We start from the raw sequence: 20,668 nt of genomic DNA, 5'->3' as shown, positions 1-20,668 counted from the left end.
CTCATTGACTATGTTATTGTTGATAGTGATGTTTTCTCCTTGGTGCAGGACACCAGAGTGTACAGAGGATTTGAAATTGGAAGTGATCACTATTTGAGGATTTGAAATTGGAAGTGATCACTATTTAGTCTTGAGCAGGATAAAATTGAATTTCATATTGAAAAGAATAACATGTAAGAAAGTTTTAAAGCGAATAAAAGTTGAGCAGCTCTCAGATGGGAACTGTAGACTAAAATACACAAAGATTATTGAAGAAAAAATGAAAGAGTTTGAGAACAGGAATCAAACCTTGGAGATTCATTGGCAAACTCTGAAGAAAATATTCATTGATTCTGCCAGAGAGGCATGTGGTGAGGTTGTCTGTAAGAATAAAAAAATCAGAACTCCCTGGTGGACACAGGAAGTTAAAGAGGCAGTGAAGGAAAAGAAGAAAGCATACCAAAAGTTCCTGTCAAATAAGTCAGCTTGTGCTCTTAGAGAATATAGAGACAAATGCAGGAATGCTAAACACTGTGTAAAACTAGCTAAACAAAAGTCATGGGAGGGCTTTGGCAAGAATATAGAAAATAAAATCAAGAAGGTGGGAAAATATTCTGGAGGTTGTTGAAGAAGCTTAAGAATGGAGGAAAGAGTGCTGTAAAAGGAGTTTAGAGATGATAAAGGTGACATGAAAATGGGAGAAAAAGATATCCTTGAAGTATGGAGTAATTACTTTGAAAACTGCTAAATGAAACAAGCAGTGATGACAGCACAGTGGTAAAAAACACTGACCAGGCATGCAGTCAAGAATACATATCTATACTTGAAGTAGAAAAAGCCATCAAAGGCCCAAAATGTGGAAAGGCAGGGAGGAATAGATGATATTAAACCAGAAATGCTGAAGAATGGCGGTATAAGAGTCTTACAGTGGCTGCACTGCATAGTTCAGAAAGCCTGGACAGAGGGACGAATTCCCGATGATTGGAGTAGAGCTCTCATAGTACCAATATATAAAAAGGGAAATAAAACTGAATGTGAGAATTACAGAGGTATTTCCCTACTGAGTGTTCCTGGCAAGATCTATGCAAGTATACTTGAGAAACGGTTGAGAAGAATTGTGGAAGAAAAGCTTGGTGAAGAACAAGCTGGATTCAGGCCAAATAGAGGCTGTCAGGATCAGATCTTGACTTTGCGACAAATAGTCGAGAAAGCATGGGAATATAACAAAGATCTGTATTTAAGTTTTGTCGATTTGGAAAAGGCATATGACAAGGTGCCAAGAGAGAAGCTGTTCAATACGCTGCAGTTATATGGTGTCAATGGGGCATTATATCAAGCAATACTTAGTCTTTATTTGAGTTGTAAGTCAGCAGTTAGAATTGAAGGAAGTACAGGAAGATGTTTTAATGTTAAATCTGGTGTGAGACAAGGATGTACATTATCCCCTCTGTTATTCATTATCTATATTGATCACATTATGAAGGAAAGTGGTATTAAACATGATATCAAAATTGGAGATATTAATGTCAGCTCTTTGCTTTATGCTGCGGATGATGTTATACTTCTAAATAAATCCGCTACAAGTCTGCAAGATTCTCTGACTAAATTGAATAGCTGTTGTAATAGATATGGTATGAAGGTCAGCAATAAAAAGACAAAGACAATGAAAATAGGCAGAATCATTGAAAATGTCAACTGTGTTGTGAATGGAGAACCTGTGGAACAAGTAAAACATTTCAGTTATTTAGGCACGATTTTTACTGAAGATGGTAAATTAAATATGGAAATAGACAACAGAATCAACAAAGCTGGTATGGTATTAAGTCAATTGAATAAATTCATATGGAATAAGAGAGAAATTAGTCGGAACACTAAATTAGCTGTATGCAAGGCAGTGTTCAAACCAATTTTAACTTATGAATCTGAGAGCTGGGTCAGAAGTAAAACACTTGACCAAAGACTAGAGACCACAGATATTAGAGTCCTGAGAAAGATTATAGGCATAAACAGATGGCATCAATGGCAATATCATATTAAAAAACGAGGATATTAGGAAAGAACTTGACATTGTCAGCATCCAGGAATGCATTAGCAGAGCTAATCTCAGGTGGTATGGTCACTTAAACAGAATGGGCGAGGAGAGATTAGCAAAACAAGTGTTCTCTGCCAGGTTGGCAGCAAAACGACCCAGAGGAAGACCAAGATATAGGTGGATTGATATGGTACAATGTGCCTTACACAATAGAAATATAAGATCTGATAATGTTGTTGTTTTGACAAGTTACAGAATGATTTGGAGGAAAATTGTAGATAGGAAGTTAGTAATGATGTAAATTTTTCATCATTTCATGTAGTACTATCATATCGTATACACCCTTTTGATGGTACATGGCAGGAATTTGATGATGATGATACATATAAAATAGCTTGGTATCTTTAACGTATATTATCTTCTGGTTCCCATCTGCCATATGGCCGCGGTAGGGTAGCTATATGCTACCATTCTAGGGAGAGATGATTATTAGCAAGGTGGTTTCCCGTTGCCTTCCTTGCCGTAAGTATTTATGACTGTAACCTGTGTGTTCACGGGGCCGGTTTGCCTGCTTGCGGGATGAAAAACCTCAGATAAACTGGCGGAAAAAACCCTGCAGCCCACGCCCAAGACCGGCTAATTTGGCTATGGCTGAGGAAGGTCCTTAAGCTCCTCACGTCGTGGACGGGAATCGAACCTAGGACACTCCTTCCCCGGGCATATGGTTGCGAAGCGCAAAGCCACTAGGCTAACCGCGCGGACAACGTATATTATACCCAAAGTAAAAAAACTTTCTACACCCATCCCCATGTTTAACCAGCCTGGTTGGCCGAGTGGATAGCATATCCGCTCTCCAGCTAAAAGACTGCAGGTTCAAATCCTGCTGTGGGCATGGATGTTTGTGATTGTCTGTGGAAATACCAGTGGTGGTCGGCGGTATATGGCATTGGTGTAGTTGCGGTCAGTTGGTGATTGAATGGTGGAGACAGAGTTGTAGAGCAGGTGTACTCCCTCAACGAGTCCTTGGACTTCCTGGAGGTCTAACGCAATTTATCTATCATACGTTGTATAAATATATCAAAAATAATAAACACACTCTACCACACAATTTTGATAATTATGGATACTGCAATCCATAATTATCAAAATATCATTAAATCAATATTAAAACATTGGCTTAGCTGCTAGCTCACGATTGTGTGGTTCATCTAGTACTTGCCACCTAGCGTCAGTGTTAAGTTATTATGTAAATATTAATCAATTAATGTTTAAAAATGTTAATTTTTTTTTTTTAACTTAATATATGCAATATGAAACCCATTCCAATCCATTAACTTCATGGCGTATTACTTATTTTTGATTATTAGTTGCATGTTATTTTATAGTATTTTTTTTATTTATGAAATAAAGTTTCATTTAACCATCCAAATAGCCTTGATGTGTATATGTCAAGGTTGCCATGGGTGTGAAGTGTCCATTAAAATTGTAATACCATTGTTATTCCAATGAAATAATATGATACAAAGTTTAAAATAACTGATATATTACATTCACATGGATGTTTCAATGGCTAAATAAATAAAAAATTACAAATTAATATTTCATGAATTTTCAAGTTTTATATATCCTACTGGCAAGGTTTCCCAAGGAAGCTATAGGCTCAGCAGTGATCAAGTGTTTTATATCTAACCCAGCTCTCACATCCACCAGTTAAAATTGATTCAAACACTGTCTTGTATATATACAGCTAATTAGTGTTTTGATAATTTCTCTCATATTCTATATAAATTTATTCAGTGGACTTCCTACCATACCAAATTTCATAATTCTGTCGATATTTCCATATTTAGGGTCACTTAAAAAAAGGGTCAAAGCCAAATAACTGAGAGCAGACTTACATATCACCTTTCAAGAATGTGGAGAATCGACTGAGGCTTCTGACGTAATGTCCAATCCTCACCTTCACTTAATGTGCCCTGTTAGTATATATATCTACTGGGTACTGAACAAATGAGGATGGGCTGGCAATTTGGGACTTAGCTAACCAAATTGTACTTTCTGTTGGCTTAAACTATAAATGCATATGAAATTTCATGCTACCTAGGGCAACCTGGTTAAACAAGGTTCCTGCAGTTTACATCAGGAAATCAGGGCAAACAGTGAAAAGTCAGCTACTGGAACATGCTCCAACTCAATATTTAGAAGATGAATTAACCCAAAATCAGAAAAAAATTAAGATAGGAATCATCAATATAAGGAGTATTAATGGAAAGGAAATTGAACTTGCAGAAAAATTGGAAAAGTATCACGTGGACATAATTGGCATTAGTGAGACAAAGAAGACAAAACAGTTGAGATCTTACTAAATATAGGATGTTATTTTCAGGCAATAATGATCAAAGAAAGGAAGGAGTTCTGATAGCATTCAACACCAAACATGAAGATAAGTTTCTTGATTGAAAGGCAGTTTGAATTGAGTTATGTGGGCCAACTTCAAAATGGGGACATGGACAATGAAACTTATTTGTGCCTTTGGTCCCATAGAAAGTTCTTCCAAGAAAGATGGGAAGGAATTTTTTTAGTCATTAGAACAGGCAGCTGACATAAAGAAAATGGAAAAAGTGGTCCTTGTTGGAGATTAGGAAATGAATCACACCAAGCATATGGGAACATTTTGGAGAATAGGGCAAAGGTAATAATAATAATTGTAAGTATTTACCAGACTTCTGCTCAGAACATGGACTAGTCGTTACTAACATCATGTTTCAACATAAAGATGTTCACAAGTTCACATGGAGAGAAGACACAAGAAATAAGAAAAGCCTCATTGACTACGTCATTGTTCATAGTGATACCTTCATGTTCGTTCAGGATACAAGAGTGTACAGAGGATTTGAAATTGAAAGTGACCATTACTAAGCAGGATAAAGATGAATAAGAACATCCATTAAAAAGAACAGTATGTAAGAAAGTTTTAAAAAGAATTTAAAGTTGAGCATCTTTTGCAAGTAAATTGTAGACTTGACTATACAAACATTATTGAAGAATAAAGGAAACAAATTGAAAACAAGAACCAAACCTTGGTGTCTCAGTGGCAAACTCTAAAGAAGACATTGATTGATTCAACTAGGAAGGTATTTGGTGAAGTAGTCTACAAGGATAGAAAAATAAGAACACTACGGTGGACATAAGAAGTTAAAGAAACATTAGTGGAAAAGAAGAAATCATACCAAAAGTTTCTAGCAAATAAGTCGGCAGATGCCCTTAAAGTATACAGAGAAAAATGTAAGAGAGCTAAGCTGTGTGTGAAAGTAGCTAAACAAAAGTTGTGGGAAGACTTTGGTAAGAATATAGAAATAAATATCAGGAAGGTGGCAAATGTTCAGGTGGCTATTAAAGAAGCTTAGAAATGGAGGAAAGAGTAATGTAAAAAGGATCAAAGATGATAAAGGAGACATGAAAACTGAAGATAAGGATATCCTAGATGTCTAGAGTAATTACTTTGAAAGACTGTTAAAAGAAGCAAGCGGTGACAGAAAATTTTCAAGAGGAATGCAAAGAGGAGTACCTATGAATACTTGCGGTAGCAATAGCTATTAAAAATTTAAATGTGGAAAGGCAGCTGAAATAGATGATATTCAACCAGAAATGCTTAAGTGTGGTGGTATAAAACGTTTGCAGTGGTTACTGCATAATTCAGAAGGTCAAATTCCCAATGATTGCGGTAGACCTCTCTTCGTACCCATCTATGAAATAGGGAATAAAACTAAATGTGAGAATTACAGAGGAATTTTTCTACTAAGTTTCCAGGTAAGATTTATGCAAGCACACTTGAAAATAGATTGAGAAAGATTGTGAGGGAGAAACTTCCAGAAGAACAAGCTGTGTTCAAGCCAAATAGAGGTTGTCAATATCAGAATAGTTGAGAAATTGTGGGAATATGCCAAGGACCTGTACTTAAGGTTTGTAGATATGGAAAAGGGATGTAGAAGCTACTATGTATATATATATGTTTGTGTGTGTGTGTGTACGCATCATCATCGTTTATTTATAATTTTACAATTATAAATAGGGAAACCAATCGAAACAAATAAGTAGTCTGTGTATGCTAAGATAGGACTTGGAGGTTGTTATGACGTGAAATAAAACCAGGCTTCTCTGTCATATGCTAATTGATGGATCTTTGATGCAAAGAGTTGGGGGAAATGGGGAGAATATTGCTCATGTATTTCCAATATGGAGTTCAGGGGTTCTGCCTCTTTTACTTTTTCCATCTGTAGGGGCATAGAAGACCAGAGCATCAAAAGGTACAGAGAGTGGATGTCTAAGTTGGTGGCTGAGCCATTTTATTTGGTTTCTTTGAACAGTGCTGACTAGAGGATCTTGCTGGGTTTCATCTAATATAGTAGAGTTGGGAATGTGGTCTTCCCAGGAATAATCCAGGATATTTCTTAGACAAGTAGTTCCAAAGCTATTTATAATATTGGTAGCTGCTTTCTGTATATATACATACATACAAGAAAACCTTGCTTAACTCAAATTTGATATATGCGATAATCAGTTAGCTCGATTGAGTGAAATGATACTATGTCCTGCTTTAAGTGAATGATTAATCAGTTAATGCAGTTTTTTTATATTATGTGAAATTTTATGTTACTCAAAATTTTTTCTCTCCAGTCTGCTGCGAGCGGTGGCACTTGTCAATGTAGTGGGCAGTGGCTGGCAATACTCAGCAGTTGTCTCAAAGCTATCATCACAAGCACACATGCAAACTCTGTTCTCTTGCTCAATCACTTTTCCTTCATTTTGCTTTAATTTAGATACCTATAAGGCTTTATTATATTCAACTCCTGATATGGAAAAGAGAAAGACTGTTAAAGAAAGCAGCAGTAATTAAATGAGAAGAAAAGTAACTACATTAGAGGAAAAGCTGAAAGTCATTAAGAGACATGAAAGTGGCAATAATAATAGAATAATTGTGTGAGACCTGGGATACAGCGAGCCTACAATTTGGACTATATTAAATAAGAGCAAAGAATACAAAGAACAAGCAAAAGTTGCTACTGCTTCTTTAAGCATGCAGATCACCCGAAACAGAAGCCATTTAATGATTGAGGTGGAACATCTTTCATCTCTCTGGATTTGAGGATTGTTACCAAAAAAAGAATACCTCTTAGTACAAGGGATATTCAGGCAAAAGCATATTCAATATTTTTACGTAATTGAAAAAGACCAAATTTCAAGAGGAATGTGAAAGCTTTACTGTGAGTTTTATCTTTTTAAAAATCGAGCTGATTGCATAATGTAAGAATAACTGGATAATCTGCTAGTGCTGATAAAGATTCTGCAGCCAAGTTAAGTGACAATGATCTCCTTAACTAGAAAAACAGCATGCATATGAAGAAAATAAGGAGTGCGAACAAGAAGAGAATGTTACGACTAAGAACTTGAGCTAGTTTTCAATTACATTGAGCATGCTAAGTAAATTTTCTTTGATGCTGATCCTGATATGAAACGAAGCTTCAAAGTCTGCCAAAATCTTGATAAAGATATCGCCAGCTATCACAAATTGCATGACAAGTGAAAAAGTCAAGCACTATTCAAACATCTTTACTTATTTTATTTTTATTTTATTTTTTGTAAAAAAGTAGCTCAACCAAATGTTTAGACATTAATAAAAATTTAAGCAATTCATTTTTATGAACTTTGATTATTTTATCCTCTAATATAGCTTATAATTTTTTTTTTCTTTTCAAATTTACACTAACTGATGGATGAATTATAATTATTCTTATTGTTTATTGTATTCACTTAATGTGATTTCGCTTAGCTTACATTAATTGATGGATTAATTTAATCGTGTTAAGTGAGGTTTTCCTGTGTGTGTGTGTGTGTGTGTGTGTGTGTGTGTGTGTGTGTGTGTGTGTGTGTGTGTGTGTGTGTATATACACACACACACATACAGGGAGGTTCTCAAATTCCACGTACAAACTTTTAGGGGAGGTAGAGAACATCAAAATCAACCATTTTCACATAGGAAAGCATGACCGGAAACACCACCGGAACAGGGACACAAAGATACAGAAATTACACAAGGCAGTAAGTAGTGTAAAAAACTTTATTAGGCATGACTGAACAGTTCAATAGTAGTTGGATACATAATATGGTAAACGAGGTGCATGTCTGCCATCTTGGCGTTCATAAAACAATGCATGTTCTTCGTATGATGTCGAAAGCTTGAATGAGGAAGCTCCAATTGCTCACCTGAAGTGCTGGTGAACAGCGCCACCTATCACTTTCGGGTGGCGTTTCTGGTCATGCTTTCCTATGAGAATATGGTTGATTTTGATGTTTTCTACCTCCCCTCAAAGTCTGTACATGGAATTTTGAACCACCCTGTATATATATATATATATATATAATATCACTAGTGATATTTCTTTCTCATGTTATGAAGCTAGTAATAATATTAGTACAGTGGTGCCTTGGTTAACAACAGCCTCAGATAACAACGTACTTGGTTAACGATGAGTGGCTGTAAGAAAAAAATCTCTTGGTTAACGATACAGGCTTTGGTTAACAACTCTCAATTATCTGAACCTCTATCCAATCTAAAAAACCGGAATTTTCCGTTTGCACTCAGCCATGTGCGGGAAGACATTGTCGAATAGAGAACAGCCATGCGGCATAGCTGTGTAGCTCAGATATGTTTGACCCATCATAGCCAGCTGCTTACGTTTTCTGTTTATTGTTTCTTTTCTTGTAGAGTACTGTGCTTTATTTTAAAATTTGTGGTTATAAATGCGTTTTATGATGAAAATGAGTATTTAAGCATTTATTTTTTGTGTTGGTTCATATAGACAATAAATCGGCGGGTGCGTGTCACTGTTCGTTCGCCATCAAAAGGCAAAATCAAATCTCATCTGTATAATAATCGTTGTATCTATAAGCTGCTAATCAGTGTATGTTATGGTAAGTGTCTAATATCATCACCTTACAAGCAAAATGCACTAAGTCAAAAATTGCAGGTTTTCGAATTTAGCTGTTAACTTTTATTTCAAAAAGTTTTTTTTTGAACTTTTACTTTTATTTTCAGGTGACGATATGTTCTTTATATCCCTTGTCTTAGTGTTGTACAATTTGTAATAATACCGTATTTTGCGTATCTTTTTTTTTATAGAGTGAATTTTTTTACCGTGTGACAAAATGGGTCCCAAAAAGAAAGCTAGTGAGGGAAAAAAACAGAAAAATTTTCTCTAATGAACAGAAGAATGAAATAATAGCAAAACATCATGAAGGTGTGAAAGTTATGCAGCTAGCTCGAATATATGAAACCAGTCATTCGACAATATCAACCATTTTGGCTAAGAAAGAAGAACTTATGGTAGCTAAGGTTGCTAAGGAAACATCACGGTTGAATGTCAGAGGGCTTCTTTTTGAGCAAATGGAAAATCTATTAATTTGGGTCAAAGCAAGAGAAATGGCAGGTGATACTACATCTCAAAATGCAATCTGTCAGAAAGCTAAACAGATTTATCATGGTTTGAAAAAGAAGACTTCGGGATCAAGTTCTGAGGTAGATGATGATGATTTCAAAGGTAGAGGTTGGTTTGACAACTTTAAAAAAAGAACAGGAATTCATAGTGTGGTTAGACATATGGAGAGGCAGCTAGTGCTGACAAAGCAGCAGCAGATAAATTTGTCAATAGCTTTACAAGAATTATAGAAAAAGGAGAATACCTACCTCAACAAGTCTTCAATTGTGATGAGACTGGGTTATTTTGGAAGAAAATGCCCAACAGGACATTTATCACAAGAGAAGAAAAAACACTTCCTGGGCATAAATCAATGAATGATAGGTTAACATTGCTTTTAGCAGCAAATGCAAGTGGAGACTGCAAGGTAAAACCAATGTTAATCTATCACTCAGAGAATCCCCGAGCATTCAAAAAGTTCATTGTCTCTAAATCCAATCTCAGTGTTTTTGTGGAAGTCTTAACAGCAAAGCCTGGGTCACAAGAATAGAATTTAGAGACTGGATTCGCGAAGTGTTTGGACCAACTGACAAAGCCTATCTTGAGCAAAACAATCTGCCTCTAAAAGCCATTTTAACGCACCTGGCCATCCAACGGGCATACAAGCAGAGCTACTAGAGGAATTAGATTTTATGAAGATGATTTTTCTTCCTCCCAAGACATCTCTGATTCAACTTATGGATCAGCTGATAATTGCGAATTTTAAAAAACTTTACACAAGGGCACTTTTTACCAGGTGCTTTGAAATGTGTGAGGCTGCCAACATAACCCTAAGAAAATTTTGGAAGAATTCAACATTGTCATAGCAATTAGGCTAATTGTAAAGGCTTGGCAAGAAGTAACAATGAAATGTCTCAAAGCAGCGTGGAGGAAACTGTGTCCTTCCTTTGGTAATGAAGAAACTTCAGATGAAGGACACAAATTGGTAAAGGATATTGTGGCAACTGCTCATGTTCTTAACTTGGAAGTAGAGGAAGAAGATGTTGAAGAATTATTGGAGATGCATGACCAAGAACCAACTACTGATGAGCTAAAAGAACTTTTCAAGCAGCAATGTGAAGAAAAGGAAATGGAAATTTCATCTGAAGATGAGGATGGAGAGAAAGAACAAATTACGAATGCTGAAATCAAAAATGTTTTGGCAAAGTGGGAGGAAGTTCAAAATGTTGCTATGAAATGGAATCCAAACAAATCTGAAGTTATCAGAACTACAGATCTATTTAATGAAAAGTCGATGCAGTTTTTCAGAAACGTTTTAAAAAAGAGGCAGAAGCAAACAATCCTAGACATGTTTTTGACAGGTTCATTTGTCAAAAAACTCCAAAGTGAGCCCAATTGTCCTTCTGGTGAAGATTGATAATTAAAAACTGTTTTCATGAAGTTTTCATGAACAATTCATTTTATTAATGTTAATTTTTTTGTAGCAAATACATATACACCCCAACTAATAAATACATGATGTTTACCATATTTTTATGACATTTTAAATGAGTTTTATCTGCATTTTTAATCTGTACTATGGTTGTGGGGAGAAGCCGGAACAAATTAATTGATTTTAAATTAAATCATATGGGGAACCATGCCTTTGATAACGATGGTAATCCTGGAACAGATTACCGTCGTTGACTAAGGCACCACTGTATTTGAATATGCATAGTTTATAAAATATGCATAAGAATAGGCTAACTGGCCCCTTGAACGCACAGATTTATAGCCATGAATATTTATGACAATATGTGGAAGAAATAGGATCCTCACCACATGTCATAATGCCTATGATGAATCGTAGTTAACCCTGAGTCACGTCACAGTAGTCACCCTCTTAGATAGGAGATGCCACTTGAATGGGATGCATAATTTGTATGTAATATTAGTAGTTTATACCGTAATTATAGATTTATATACACACAAATTACATATTTTGTGTGACATTTTATGATTGAATGAAACCATTTATTGCTTATGGTCATATATCACAGATAAAATGTAGTAGTTTTTTCATCATATCTAGTAGACTGATAAACATACTAAAATATAAGAAGTTATCCTGTTTGCTTCAGCATTGGTAGTCGCACAGAATAAGATAAATTGACTGGATCTTGTATTGAAATGAATGTTATGATATATCCATGGAAAATGAGCATCTGGTTATAGCAAGGTCTTTAACAAACCATGCTATCCTCTGTAGTGCTGTCTTTGGATGTAATTCCTGATCAGCCTTTCCAATATCTTGATGACAGTAACAGAACTGAGCATTGTTTCTAATTTGCTGATCAGTCCTAGCTGTACCTTGTGTAATGGAATTATCTTGCTCTGATCATACATTACGATAACAAAATTTTTGACTTGTTTAGAATCTGTTTAAGACAAATGGTGAGGTTAGTAATGTAATAATCTTCTAAGATATGGGATTTTACTGATATATTTTATCAAAAAGAACGTCTATTTGTTTTGATATGTTATTGCTAATATTGCATCTTCAAAAAGTTTACAAAACTAGACTATTGTATATTTCTCTCTCTCTCATCTGAAAGTTTTAGGTTTCAATAGTTGTAAAGTCATTATTTAAAGGACTGCTATGAGAACCACATGATAAGAACCTATATTTAAAAAAAAAAAGGGAAAAAAATCTTTAATATACCTTAGTTAGACTAGTTCTAATAGGTCACTTATGCAGTACATTTTTTTGTATAGTGTGAAACATTATACATCTCTAGCCTTTACTCTTATAAGCATGCTCCTAACATAGTGTCCGTCAGCACTTGAAACTAGTGAAGTTATTGTATGTTTATTATTATTATTTAATATATGTTCTTGTAATGTTGCCATTATACTGGAATTCAGATGAATTTCTCTATAATCTTTTAACTTTTTGAAAAGGCTATTAGCCATAATATAGCAAAACATTATAAAGTGTTTTTTTTCCCCTGAAACTTTATACAAGTAAAAAAAAAAATCAAGTGAAATACAGAAGTGAAATCTTTTATCTTGGAAGTTTATTATTATAATGATTTTGCTCTGGTTTGCAAATTAAATATTAGACAGCTGTTGCATTAATTTATTTCTACTTATTTTCATTAATTTTTTAACTTTTGCCAAAGTAGTCATCAAGTTAGTTTTTATGAAATTAATATTCTTAATTTTCATGGTTCAAATATTAAAATTTAGAATTTCCTTATTTAAATCCCTTGCAACTGCTATCAAATAGTAGTTTCTGGAAGATATTTCAATATTAATTTAGACTGAAATTAATGTGATCATTAATGTGATTTTTCAGATGAAAGCAAATCTATAACAAAGTAAATATTTTGCCTTCGACTTTTTAATGCAAAAAACTTCTTAAGTTTTCCCCCATTTAAAAATAAATAGATGTAATTAATACATCAAACATTTATCATATGCACATCATTAGGTCTAGCAGATATGTTCAACACAAGAAGTAAACATTTTTCTTTTTGATTAATGAACCAAATTTGACATCACACTCCTGTTGCACATTCACAAATTGTGATCAAATTAAATATATTTGGTCTTTAGATTAGAAGAGGGATTGTATTGTTTAGTATGCATGTGTGTCGTGTATATATGCCACTATTTGTATTACATCATGTATGTTTACCATTGTCTATGTTACATGGTATTGTATGTCATTTTGATGCTACATCTCATGTTTGCATCACATCATCATATCCTGTATATAGCAAAACAGTTTTTTACCTCCTTTGCCATTGCTGTGAAAAAACCCAGTTGTTTTTCTTTTATTGTTATTATAAAATAAATTTGAAAAAACAATTATGGATGGAATGTAGGAAGATATTACGGAATGTAGGAGAATGAAATGTTGGTTGATAAGTTTGCACCTGAACTGCATATGAGTGTTGACCAACAGTTGCTCATGTTCATACATGATTAAGAAAAGTGAAGGAATGATAGTGGCCAGTTGGGTGGAGTAGCATCCATGGCAATACTTATAGAAAAGACATAATGAAGCAGCAGAACATCTTGTAAGAAAGTAACTAGAGGGAGTCAGTGAGAGTGGAATCAACTGTGTTTAGGCTTTCTTTTAAATACAGTCAAATATTCTTGACTATAAATCTCTTGTTAAGATTTATAGTGTGAAGAGTTGAGTATAAGTATTGAACTCACACACGAGAAATCGAGGGACCTGTAAGCACATTAGTGCTATGTGTGTGTGTGGAATGCAGATAAGGACTGAAATAGAAGTCTTGATGTTTTGTTGCAGGTTGTAGATGTTTATGAATACCTCATGAGGAAGACTCCAGAAGATAGAGGTAGACAATAAAAGAGGAGGAGGAGAAGCAGGTTCATTGTGTTTGCAGCTGTGCAGTAAGGGATATCGAGCAGCAGCTGCTCTTGTGTTTACAGGTGTAACAAAAAGTGAAGGAATGATCTTTGTCAGTTCAATGAAGTGGTGACCATTGAGGTACCTGTAGAATAGATACAGTGTTGAAACACTGCATCTGTGAGACAGAGGCTAAAGTGAATCAGCAAGAGAGGGATCATCGTTAAGGATTTTAAGTAAAGTTTTAGTTGCACCATCCCAAACGTGAGCGGTATTCTATGCATGTCAGATTTGTATATAGTTAAGAGTTGGTTGGGTGTTAAAGAGCATCCTGAAGAGAATGCCTAGTTTTTTTTTTGATTCTGAGGTGGCTATTGATGTGATGTGTTTATGCCAGGAGAAGGAGGTAAGCATTAGTCCAAGCAGAGAGACCTGATCTTGTCTTGTGATTTGTGTATTACTGAGAGTAAGGGTAGGTTAGCTGAGATCTCTTTTGTGAGAGAAAAGGCTATGTTTTGGGCATTGAACATGACAAGATCCCATTGAAGGATAAATCAATGTTTAAAGCTAGATGATCTTGAAGCCTGGGATGTCAGAGTACTGCATGGTTTGTCAAATGAGTAGAATTATTGGAGAGTACTATATTCTGCAAAGCTGTGGATAGGATTAGTGGTGATTTGTGAGTAGGTGAATAGGACAATGCCTTTCTATTATAAAGCTTTGAGCCTCACCACCTGCATTGGTGGTGAAGCTCAAAGAGAGGGAGCCATCTACCATGACTTGCAGAGAACAACTTGAGAGAATCTGGCTACCAAGTACAGAAGATGGCACTTTGTTTAGCAGGCTTCAATGCCAGACATGGTCTTAAACTTTGGAAATGTCAAGTGACATTTCCAAATTTTCAAGCACAGTTTTCTTTAAACCTTTCCATAACATATGTCTAGGTGGGTGATGTAAGCTATGAGGTCAGTAGTGGATCTTGAATGGTGGTATCCATGCTAGTGGTTGTTGATTAGTTGGCAAGCCTTTAAGTAGTGGAGGAGTTGGTCATTGATGACTTTCTCCATTATTTTGGAGAGGACAGAGGTGAAAGCAGGTAGTCAGTCGTTTGACAGTAGACTTTTTCTCCTTTTTTTATAATAGAATGGATATGAGATTGCTTTCAGCTATATATAATAGATTGTAGACATGATGTAAGACAGGTGTTAGCTTTGGAGCACAGTCTTTAAGAACAACTGGAGAAATGTCATCAGGACCAGAAGATGTTTTAGTGTCCAAGTTATTTAATAATTTTCTGATGTCTTTTTGTTGAAAAACTACAAGAGGCACATGGTGCTTGAATACTGGTATGGTAGGGGGTGAATTCCCTTGTTCATCTATGCAGGAGTTCAAGGAAAAGAGTGGTGCCAGGAGGTTATCTTTGAATGAAGCAACAGTGGTACCATCAGGATGAGAGAAAGGTGGGAGTGCAGATGAGCACAAATTGTATTCGATGGCCTTATCAGGGGACCAGAAGGCATGGCTTCCATTTGGATATGAGGTAAGTTTTCTGCTGTTGGTATTTATAAAGTTTAATTTGGATCTGCTGATGATTGATTTGCATGTGTTGTTGGTGTAGGCAGAGTATGAAGCCAGAGTTCTTGATGCAAGTCACCTGTGGTAGGCTGATTTTTTTTTCTTTGACTGCTTTGATACACTTTCTGATAAACCAGGGACTGAAAAGCAGAATGATATTAATGTCATCCAAAGGAGCAAAAAGTGATCATCGCCAAGCTGAACATTGTCATAATGAAAGAGAGTAAAGTGAGGCCTTTCTTCTAGAAGATGAGACAATATTTCATTTTGGTGGCATTAAAACTCACCAGGTTATCTTACTCCACTTGATAATGGTGGCAAGGAGATTGCTGTTTAAGGAATTGGTTAAAGAAGCTCTATAAGCCTGAATCACTTGAGCAACTATAAGATTTTGCAAATGAAGAAGAGGAATGGATGCTGTCAGCTTCAAAGCTGAATAGGATTGATGTCAGAGAAGATATCATTGATGATGCATAAGAGGAAGAGTGTAGGTGAAAGCACAGAGCCTTGAGATACTCCAGCATTGATTGAAAAATCTAATTTAAGGAAATGATCTATCATGATGCACAGTAAATGACCAGAAAGAAAGTGAGCTGGCAATCTCCTCCCAATTTATTAATAAATACTTTATTAATAAATAAAATTATTATATATAAACCTGTAATTTACAGTCATCTCTCACTATCAGTTTAGATCAAAATCCAAGTAAAAACAGCAGTAATGAAAAAAATATATATATATATTGCTGTTCTGGTGCATTTGGTGATAGTGGCAAAGTTGACACAACTTTTAATTACAGAGTATGGATACTATAAAGGTCAATGTGTTATCACTTTTAATGGTAAACTTGCAGGGACTAAAGGAATATCATAAGTTTACCATTAAGAGTGCCACATTGACCTCTATAGTATCCATACTCTGTAATTAAAAGTTGCGTTAACTTTGCCACTATCACCAAATGCATCCAGAATAGCAAAATAATAATTTTTTTGCTTTGATTGCCCATGTTTTAATTTAATGTGATGTATATTTATAGTTAATTATTTTTAAAAAATGAATAAATACCTCTGCTCTTTTGATGTGCTGTGTTATGTTTACACACTATAATGTTCCTATTTTGCCTGTTCATCAAAAATTCTGTGACTGATTCCATTAATCTCTAATGGCCTAACATTCTATGCTACGAAAGTGTCGTAGGATTAGTATTATTGGCTTTTAACTCCCCCAGGCATTTTTCAATTTCCATTATAATGCTGCTAAAATGATAACTTTTTAAAAATAAACTGAAGTTCAAAATCATGTGTCACTATTTTACATCTTTCATATCCTTGCTAATATTTAGTTTGCATGAAGCATATACAAGTTCTCTGAACTATGGATTATATGAGAACAACAGTCCAGCAGTAAAAATACTGCAAAAATGTTTGTGATTATTCTGAATGCACTGATGATGACCAGTTAGTTTCTGGTCGAAATATTTTCAATAATAAAATTATTATGATCTAATCCTTATAGCAGTTTCAGTGTTCATTTTTCTGTAACTGTTAGCAGGTTGTGCTTTCTTTTTCCACTGTTGTACGTGTTTTTTTTTTTTTTTTTGGGGGGGGGGGGGATGATATTTACTTACATTAATAGCATTGTGTTAACATTTCTAAGCACTATGTCTTCATTAGTGTAAACATTAATTCGCGTTTCTGAAACCAAAAGTTTGGATTTTTTTTTAACAAGTATTTTTAAATTTGAACAGTGTTTTTTGAACAGTTGCAATGCTTAAAATGCTGATTCAGGAATGTATGTATGTACCTGCACATGTTTGGATTAATTTGAAAAGTACTTTTGAAATTATTTTTCCTTATTGGTACTCAATAGAGGACAAAATATAAGCAGACAGTTGCACTTCTTATATTGTATAACAAATTATGATAATTTATGCAGTAATTTATTTTCAGGTACCCCATTCACTTGTTTTGATGCCAGACATTATGGTAAGAGTGCTTAAATCATTATGTATAATTATAAAATGTATATATATTAAAAATGAATTTTTTCTATTTTTCAATTTTTTTCCTGTATTCAATGGAGATAATAACATTTTATGTATATATTCAGTAAATGTTGATACCCAATAAAAATGTACTTCACATTTACTGTATGATTTTCCATTATTATAACTAGCTCTCTTTGATCAATCCTAGCATAACTTGTTTTCATGACATCTGTTTACAGAAAATCTCTGTAAAGTGCAAATTTATTTTAGGCCTTGGACCTAGTTAATTTCTTAGTTATTTATGTAATTTTATTTAAAACGTATATATTGTTTTAGTTTCATTAAATGTATATATTTTTTTATTTGGTCTTGAGTCCGTGATTTTACGGATTCTAAATGAAATAGTTAAAAGTCATTGCACCAATCAGAATTTAACTCCTTGTGTAATTAATAAACACTCGATGTATAAAAACAATCTCTTTTCATATGTTTGTGCTGTCCGAGTTTCATCTGAGTTTTCTCTGGTGGGGAACTAATTTTGGAGACTATATATATTTTTTATGCTATAATTAATACCTCTATATTTTGTTCTTTCAACTTCTTTGTGATTTATTCCAAAGTCCATTTGAAGTAGAATTAAGTACAGTCTCTAAAGAGGTAATTTTTCCGTGTATGTCTGTATGGATGGATGGATGGATGGATGTCTTTCTTTTAAGAGTAATATTTTTATCATTTAGTTATTAGAATAAGTTTTCATGAAGGCATCTTATAAAAGAATAAAAGACTTAATTCTTCTTCCCTTTTAACAGATTGAGTGAAATAAGGCCTATAAAAAGGAGCTGTAGATATTCTTCTTGAGACAGCAAAGATAGAATGCGTAATTTTCATTGGCTAATTAAGTCAATAGAAATTATGGAATCCAGAAATACTTTTAGTCATCATAGTCTGGGTACACATTGAACTTCAGTGATCCTAGTCAGTTTCTGCAGAAACATAATCCTTCACATTCATTCATTCATTCTTCTTCTTAGTTAGTGGACCTCTTTTATTACACTGAATACCTGCCAGAGGCCTTAAACCATCAGACTGGAAAAATCTGTCTAGGATTTAACCATCACAAGCAGAACTTGAGATTTGGTATCTACACCCACTCAGAGGAAAGGCCAATCAATCCTCTCTGCTATTAGGCACCACAGTGATATGTGAATTTTATTGTCTCCTGTAATACGTTACTTTGCTTATTTGAGAACTGAAGCAGTCAAAAATTATGTTTGTATTCCACAACAAATATTCACTTGACATTTTCTCTGTTTCCTCTGTCTAGCAGATTTGAAGTTACTTTGAGCATCTTGGAGGGATCAGGTTGATTATAGTTTTCTGTTTCCTTTTTGTACCGTCCAGTTCTACTGATATTTATCCTGTGGTGTGAAAATTATTTAACCCATATACATCTTCTTCCTGAGGATGAACATCTTTACCATCAAATTGTCATATTGCGCTCACATCAATTTTTTTATACAGTAATCAAGACTAGAGTTTATTAACTAACAATCAGTTGAATGTATCGATTTTTCTTCTATTAGTCAATAGCAGATCAGTGTCGGTGATCATTATATATGGCTAAATGCCATAGGAGAATATTGAGAAATTCATGTGGGCCCTTAATACTACCAAGGTACAGTATGTGTGCACTATAGTGAATACTGCTATATTGAAATGATATATACTATAACAAACTGTGGAAACTTCACAGCCTTAAGTCCCATAACACCAATTCTATTTTAATCACTATGCAGACAGGGAAAGTTCAATACCTTCATGATAGCAAACTGAATTTCCTATCAAATAACGTTGGAAATTATGGTATCCATGCTTGGAAATTTTCATTCACTAAACACACATTCCTATATTTTTAACTTTAACCCATCAGAACAACAGCAATATGTAATATCTGCATTGGGATGGCAATAAATGTAAAAGAAAGTCACATTATCATAAAGGAGAGAGAGAGAGTAGAGGTGTGTAATTTACACTGATTGGCTTTTGAAAACCATCAGCTCAGAATACAGCTATTGGAAATAATGCTGTGGGAAATACTGCATAAAAATTACCAGTATTTTTGTATTAGAACTAAAAAATGTATTGACAGAAGGTAAATCAAATTCATATTGTCAATAAACTGTAAAGACATGGATGAAAATAGCAAAATAAGGGAAAGAAATTAAGGGATAGGAAGATAAGGTTTTGACCACAACAATTTTACAATACACTCTACTTCTTGGGGGGCGGGACTAATAATAGCCATGATAACATGATCTACTCAACAATGATAAATTTGGGGAGAAAACTGTAACTGAGGCCAATAGACAGATCAGATGATGGGAAACAGAACACAAAAGAAATTACAGGAAATTATTATTATTGTTATTATTACTACTACTACAAGAGCCCTCCAGGGACTCATCAAGGGAGGCCATATATTACTTACACCACTTGTGAATGAATTCTCTTGAATTCATTCATACTATCTGCACCTCAATTAGCCAGTCCACTCATGAGAGAATTCACCCCTTTCTTTACTGCATTCATTCTCAACTTCCATGGATGTCCTATCCCCATAAAATGAAAAATTCCATCTGCTAGTATCCTGTATGACCCTTTCACAAGTTTGCTAACATGTGCTGTCCAACAATTCTCGATCTCTTCTCATAGTTCACTTGCCATAGTCCCAATATCATCTTTATCATATTCTCCTTTACACCTCCACTGTGCATCACCTTGGAAACCAAGAGACCAGATCTGTGCATAGTAGTCTTGGTGACATTATATCAAAGCCTTGTACAGAAGCAAATTGATTTCCTTATCCTTTTCATGTCAATGTTTGTTTCAGTATTGAAATTATCCTCTGAGTTGTATTCACAGTCTTTGCTATATGGCTTCTGAACTTCAGCTTCCTGTCTACTAAACTCCAAAATCCATAGCCTGGTCAGTTTCTTCTGGCATAATCCTGCCAATATAATATGCCATGGGACATCCCATTGCACCAAAGTGCATAACTTTATATTTACTAACATTAAACTGATATCCATTTTCACATGCTTACAGTTCCAGCTTGCTGAAATCATTCTACAAGTGTTGTGTGCCATTTACATTCTTGATTACCCTACCTATCTTTGCATCATAATATAAATCTTTGATTTAAACACATACAGCCAATAGCTGTATGTGTTTATATCTTTCTCAATGTCATTAATGTA

The 20,668-nt window shown here is 34.6% G+C and overlaps 1 protein-coding gene across 2 annotated transcripts in view; it reads left to right on the top strand.

Moving 5' to 3' along the window:
* Positions 1-20,668, top strand: part of S1P (membrane-bound transcription factor site-1 protease) — a 480,656-nt gene that overhangs the window by 338,494 nt on the left and 121,494 nt on the right. For both annotated transcript variants that reach the window (XM_090401757.1, XM_090401758.1), the window contains one exon: positions 17,374-17,409. In XM_090401757.1, coding sequence (XP_090257883.1) covers positions 17,374-17,409 — 36 coding nt within the window. The remainder of the gene's footprint in view (positions 1-17,373; positions 17,410-20,668) is intronic.

Source organism: Typopeltis vanoorti, chromosome 12 (genome assembly GCF_054136105.1).
Source record: "Typopeltis vanoorti isolate ZY-2024b chromosome 12, IOZ_Tvanoo_1.0, whole genome shotgun sequence".
Lineage (NCBI taxonomy): Eukaryota > Metazoa > Arthropoda > Arachnida > Uropygi > Thelyphonidae > Typopeltis > Typopeltis vanoorti.
The sequence above is the reverse complement of the archived record's forward strand: the minus strand, read 5'-3'. Positions and strand labels throughout refer to the sequence as shown.